This window comes from Brassica napus, chromosome C6, assembly GCF_020379485.1.
Source record: "Brassica napus cultivar Da-Ae chromosome C6, Da-Ae, whole genome shotgun sequence".
NCBI classification, from domain to species: Eukaryota; Viridiplantae; Streptophyta; class Magnoliopsida; order Brassicales; family Brassicaceae; genus Brassica; species Brassica napus.
Window position 1 is genome coordinate 35,372,736 of NC_063449.1, and position 7,013 is coordinate 35,379,748.

General features: G+C 39.7%; 1 protein-coding gene and 1 pseudogene across 1 annotated transcript; one reads left to right on the plus strand and one right to left on the minus strand.

Moving 5' to 3' along the window:
* The first annotated feature begins 1,043 nt into the window (after positions 1–1,043).
* LOC106395315 lies at positions 1,044–2,599 on the plus strand (annotated as a pseudogene).
* A 56-nt stretch (positions 2,600–2,655) lies between these two features.
* LOC111203653 lies at positions 2,656–5,675 on the minus strand. Its single transcript, XM_022697592.2, has 3 exons — positions 5,669–5,675; positions 4,455–5,576; positions 2,656–4,334 (listed from the first exon to the last, which is right to left on the minus strand). The coding sequence occupies exons 1-3, from the start codon at positions 5,673–5,675 to the stop codon at positions 2,656–2,658; spliced, it is 2,808 nt and encodes a 935-aa protein (XP_022553313.2).
* Positions 5,676–7,013: the final 1,338 nt, after the last annotated feature.

A 7,013-nucleotide genomic window follows, 5' to 3' on the forward strand; every position in this document is an offset into this window, starting at 1 on the left:
AGTTCTAAGTCAAAAGAAGATTAGCAGACATATATATATATAAAATATACTATATTACAACTTAATCAAGAAAATACAAAATCTCATGAAATCAAATGATTTATAAGTCAAGAAGATAATATAAAAAATTAGTAATACAATTTTGTTATTGAAAAAAACTGAAAACGACCTTGGACGGTATTATATATAGTTTAATTAACTGGTCCAAATAGAGCATTTTAAAAGTATATATTCACCTTTTCCTCAAAACTATGCTCATCTTAATTATCCTTATAATATTATGTCACCCGTAGTCAAAGTCACCACCTCTCTGATCCAATCATTATCCATCCATACGGATATATGATCAGATTGAGGCTCTACAACCTTTCTATTTTCTTAAGATAATCAATTAGAGCACGGATCCAATAGAGTTATTGCATGCATAACCTATAATTGGAGAACGACGTGATGACCACATGGGATGAAGCACGATGCAAAGCCAAATTAGAGATGACATATTTTATTTTGTTAGTAACGTGAAACTTTCGTGAGTGATTGCGTTATAAACCCATACTGCAAAATGCATATGCTCAAGTTTTAAAATCATTTTTGACCAAAGAACCACCATCTCACACGGCCACTGGTTTTTCTAGAGGTTACCATTGTGATTCTATGATACATCAAAATCTTTGTAAGAAAAAAAGTTATGATTTGATATTTGATGTGGATGGATTACCGACATTAAAATAAGTTTATTTCACTCATATTGTTCGTGTTAAATTATAAAATCCGAAACAAAAACATTTGCTTGAAAGTGGAATAAGCCTGAAATACTTTGGAAAATAAAAATTACTCAATTACAAACCGGACACATTTGAACAACCGGAACATTAACAAATCTTGGTCATATTTGCACTAACCGGTTGCTCCATTGATAATTACATCCCAACTTATATATTGATGGAAAAATCACAATCATAACATATACTTTATACGAAATGTTACATCTAACATATTAATTAGTTATGATGCAAACATCTTCTAAATAGAACCATTGTTAAACCTTCAAAGTCAACCTACCAACCACAAAGGCCCTTTGTAACCATTGGGCAACCCCAAATCGCAGTTTCTCTTATTGTTCCTCTCCTTTTTAATTATGATATCTTATCATACCATTTCCTTTGATCATCACATCAATAAATATTTCTCTGTCCTTCCCCAAAAAAACATAAGAGCGTTGCATGGACCAGAGAGCCAAACCGGGTAAAGCTTGGTCCTCATGAACACCCGAAGTAGAATCATCCTCAGCCGTTCAATCATTGGTCACCATGGTTCGAGTCTACGGCTACTTCTCTTTCTCGTACTCTTCTCCGGCCAAGTTTCAGCTGAAACTCACAACGGTTCAGATATGTATGGAGAAAGCTCTCGGTTCGACCCAACCATGGCAATACTCATGATCGTCCTGGTCAGCGTCTTCTTCGCTCTCGGGTTTTTCTCCATATACATCCGTAGGTGTCTTGAACGATGCATGGGCAGCAACAACCAACACCCCCTCGACGTCGGCGGCAACTGGCTTTCCCTGAGACGTCCACAGGCTCGTGGACTCGACGCGTCGGTCGTCGAGACATTTCCGACGTTCCGATACTCAACGGTGAAGACGCTCAAGATTGGCAAAGAAGCCCTTGAGTGTCCTGTTTGCTTAAACGAGTTCGAAGACGATGAAACGCTGCGTTTGCTTCCTAAATGTTGCCACGTGTTCCATCCTGGTTGTGTAGACGCTTGGCTCCGGTCTCACGCCACATGTCCTCTCTGCCGCGCCGATCTCGTCCCTGTACCGGGTGAATCTGTTGTTTCTGTCCAGATACCCGGTTTAGCCGATAATGCTCCCGGTTCTGATTTAACCGGTAACCGCACTATGGTCTTGAGTTCTCCGGATGTGAGGCTAATTGACTCGGTGGCGTTGACCGGTAACCAGAGTAGGCCACGTAGGTCTCTGTCTACCGGATGGAATTTAGCCGGTATTTTTACCAATTCTGACTCGCCCGGTCAACATGCAGAGAATCTTGACCGGTTCACGCTTAGGTTACCGGAAAACATTCACAATAAGCTCGTGAACCCAAGCCTTTCGAAAAGCCACGTAGAGTTACCTCAGGTGATGAGTTCAGCTAGAGGGTACAGAGCCGGTGGACTAGAGACGGATCGAAACTATTTCTACTATGAACGGTTTGATGACCAAGATGGCCGGTTAGACCGTAGACCATTCTCCATAACACCTCCGTACCGGACATGTTCGATCAATACGTCTCCATGTGGCAGTGGTGATCAGGTGCGTTCTGCTACACCCAAGGGTGGTTTGCTTCTAGCGATGAAATCACCGTTTGATCGGTTGTTTCTTGGAAAGAATAAGAATATTGGTGAACGTTCATCAAGCATCAACATCGGTGAGCGTTCGTCGGATCACCTTCGCTCCGCCGATGCTACCCCTGTGTAGACCAAGTTGTGTAATTGGTTATTTGAGAAAGTTTTAACTTGTAAATATTTTATTTTTATTCTCTGATTCTGCATTTTCAGTTTTAATGTTATGGAACGAAGTCTCTATTTGTTCTCTGTTTTCTTTCTCGAGGTCTTTTTTTTTTTGAACACCAAATTATCATTAACTTAAAAAAAACAGACTCAAGCCTCCGAAGGAGAAATAGATGAAGTAGCATTACATAGTGCGAACTTAGCAAGCTGATCAGCTGCTGAATTTGAAAGTCTAGCAACGAAATTAAAAGAAACAGAGGTAAAACAGAGCGATAGTTGGTCGATGTCCTGGATAATCCCGTAGAGATCAGCCGGAGGAGTCTTTGACGAAATTGCTGCTAAGAGCGATTGACAATCTGTGTTGAAACAGATTCTAGAGTAGCCCCGTGCTTGGGCTGTAAGTAATGCCCATCGAAGGGCTAAAGCTTCCGCAGTGAGTGATGAAGAAACGTGGCGTTCCACCCGACTTGTCTGGTAGTCAATAACTCCTGATCTTGATTTAAAAACACAACCGAAACCTGCCAGGTTAACATCTGTCCGCCATGCTGCATCTGAGTAACAGAGCATTAGATCATCCAGGTCGGGATTGACCAATGGTCCGTTAGGAGGAGGAGGGTACTGGTGCTTTCTTGTAGTCTCTGGTTGGGCCATATTCCATTCTCTTGCTCCTCTCATCGCCTTTGTTAAAGTATCTTCTGGGGTAAAGACTTTCCCTTCAAAAACTAAGTGGTTCCTCGCAATCCAAATAAACCAACACACCCATGGAAAGATGTCTGAAGTAATACCAAAAGGAGGAAGACAGGTTGCTAGCTTCCCGATCTTCAAGGCCTCAATGAAAGCAGGACAAGCTCCAGCGTCAAAACGGTTCTTAAACAGAGGTAAAGACCATACTTTTTGAGCGAAGTCACAGTGTAAGAAAATATGATCTACTGTCTCCAACTCTCCACACCTTACACAATTGGTATGCTGCAGTAATCCTCGCTGCTGTAGGTTAGCTCCCGTGGGGAGAGCTCCCTGTGTTATTTTCCAAAGAAACAATTGTAACTTGGGTGATACTCTTCCTGACCAGAGGAGTTTCTTCCAGTCAGGTACTAGTGCTACCGTTGGAGGATTCTGGTAATGCTCTACCGCCGCAAAATAGCCAGTTCGTGTGGAGTATATTCCAGAACGTGCTCCCAACCAAGCATAACCATCCGACCCTCCTGTTATACCAGGTTTGAGAACTGTAATCTCATCAACCAACAGTGGGAAGACCTTTTCTATCAATGGGATATTCCACTCCTTAGTTTCCCGCGTTAACAGATCAGCCACAACCAAATCTTGATACTTTTCTGGGGGCTGTCCATAAGGTGTTTTTGGGCTAATCGTACTAAGCCAAGGAGATTTCCAAACACTAATAGTTTCTCCATTTCCAAACACTGCTCCCAGTTTCAAAACCAGTAGGTCTCTTCCAGCAATAATACCTCTCCAGCCATGGGAACAATCCTTAGGTAAAGTTACCGTGAGGAAGGATTTTTTCGTGCAGTATTTCCCTTTAAGTACTCGCACTAGGAGACCTTCTGGTTTTGAGATTATTCTCCAAGCTTGCTTTGCTAGAAGGGCTGTATTGAAGAGTTGAATATCCCTTATTCCCAGCCCACCCATATCTTTGGGTCTTGTGATTCTATCCCAAGATACCCAACACATTTTCTTTTTGCCTTCAAGTGAATCCCACCAAAACCTTGTGAGTGCCGATTGAATTCGGTTACAGAGGCTGACTGGTAACTGGAAACACGTCATAGCATATGTTGGTATTTCTGAGAGGACAGCTTTTAGCATCACAAGTTTCCCTGCATTGGATAGATGGCGAGAAGACCAGCTACTAGCACGTTGTCGTATACGGTCTACTATGCTTGTGAAAAGGTCTCTCTTCCGACGATCAAAATGTTTCGGCAGCTCCTAATATTTACCCATACCACCTTCTTGTTCGATCCCGAGGTAAGATTGGACAAGGAGTCGTGTCTCCTGCGGGGTTTGCGAAGAGAAAGTGATAGAAGATTTGGTAGAGTTTATCATTTGTCCGGAAACTGTCTCATACTTATGTAGAATAGCCTGCAGTGTAGAACAACTTTCCTCATCCGTCTGTAAGAAGAACATCGTATCATCGGCGAAACGCAAGTGATTGATCCTAGGAGCCTTTGTAGCAACTCGTAATCCCGTCATACGTCCACTAGCATGCGCTTTACGACATAGTCCCGATAGGACTTCTCCACACATTATAAAAATGTATGGTGATAGGGGATCTCCCTGCCGGATCCCTCGAGAAGGCGTGACATGACCATGAGCCGAATCATCAAGCAGAAAGGAGTAAGATACAGTGGTAATACATGTCATTATCCATTCTACCCACACTTCACTGAAACCGAACTCTGTAAACACAATTCTGATGAAATCCCACTCGAGGCGGTCGTACGCCTTACTCATATCAGTTTTAACCGCCATAGAACAATTTTTCTTTGCTTCTGAGATCTTGAGGAAGTGCAGCAGCTCATGTGTTATAAGAACATTGTCTGAAATTGCTCGATCTTTGATAAAAGCCAACTGTGTCTCGCTAATAATACTCTGCAGGATAGGTTTCAGACAAAGAGAGAGCAGTTTGGATATGATCTTATAAGTGACATTGCTCAGAGCGATAGGTCTGTAGTCTGCAACGAGTTTCGGTCCTGAGATCTTAGGAATGAGCCGGACAAAGGTATGATTTGTCGAGGTTCTCATTTCACCGGAGGAGAAGAACTCCTGAACTTCCTTGCTGATAGCTTGGCCAATTGTGTCCCAATTTGACTGAAAAAAACTCGCCGAGAAACCATCCGGTCCCGGTGCTTTATCCGGATGTATCGAGAATACTACAGTTCGGATCTCACAAAAAGATGGGATCATAGTCAGTAGATTATTCATCTCAGTAGTAATGCATGGGGAGACCGCTTCTCTGACAATGGCACTAATTTCCTCCCTCGATGCCGTGTTGATTCCAGACGTGAAGAGACCTTCATAGTACTGAGCAATTTGTGCGGCAATATGCTCCTCTTCGAGGTCTAATATTTTAAAAATAAACAATCGTTAGCAATTGGAATACAAAACACAATTAGTATGTGGTCTAGTTTTTTTTGTTTGGATGGAATGGAACTTCTCATGTAGGTCAATCAGTTTGTGCCATAAAACACAGCTAGGGTCTGACTGATTCAAACGCAGCGGTTGCGAGAATTTGCGGATATGAGTGATTGTGGTTTTTAGCGGTTTTAAGAGATTTATACGACTGGTTCTGCGGTTAGAAATTTGTGCGTTTGCAGGATACTTATGACTGGTTAACTACCAAATGCAGCAGCGGTTAAATAATAATTTAACAATATTTACATTTTATATAATTATAAAAATATCAAAAATCATAATATTATAATAAATATAAAAATTAAATTTAGAAAGTTATAGTTTTAATTTTTTTAAAAATTACAGAAAAATATTTTTATTTTAAAATTACAAAAAATATTTTTATTTTAAAATTTTATAATATTAATTAAAATATAATAGATATATTTTCGTATTTTATAATTCTAATTTAAAATTTTTATTTAAATTTTTTTTATATTGTTAAAAAAAAAGAAAAAAAATGTATTCTCCAGCAACCACCCGCAACCGCAACCGCAAATGCTAGTTGGAACCAACTTTTGAATTTATCATGTTTAGAGCAGTTCGAAACAGTTTAGAACGGTTTGAGTGATTGTTGCAAAATGCCAACAACCGCTACCAACCGCAAAAGCGGCGTTTGTGGGCTGTAGTGGGGAAACCAATCATATCCTTAGTATGTGGTATATTGGTGGTTTTGTTCAATGTGTTATGATAAAGATTACACCACTATCGCTACACTACAAACATAACTTGGTCTTGGGCTCCTAAATGTATTCTAAAACAAAATTTTATTAAATTATCTATACTCTAAAATTTCTGGACTCGCCTTGAATCTAGAAACCTTGGGTTAATGACTCTAAAAACATAAATGATATTGTCAACCAAATAAAAAAAAGAAAAATGTATTGCATCCAAAAAAAAAATGTATAGTTGTGATTGGTGACCAAGAGAATAAGAAGGAACATTCAATTCCTTATGATTCCCATAAAAAAACACAATTCATAAGGAGTTAATTTTTCTTTCTATTTTTTATCATTCTTTTTTTTTTTGTAGAAAATAACAAAACAAAATTGTTCCTCGTTATTTTTGGAGGAGGAACAATCATTCTCGCTCATTCCTTTAATTTTATTCCTCTTCATTTTTTTTTATTTGTTCGTAGTGTTCCTCAAATGGTCACCAGTCACACCTATAAATTTCGACTTCAGGGTTAAAAAAAAAGAGGTGAGTTGACAAAAAAGAAGAAGAGTAATCTCCAATTAGAGACAAAATATAGTAGCATGCCAGAGTTGTCCTAAGTATAAGTTTGTATTTCAACTTAAAAGATCTATTTTGGTTACCAAAAGAAT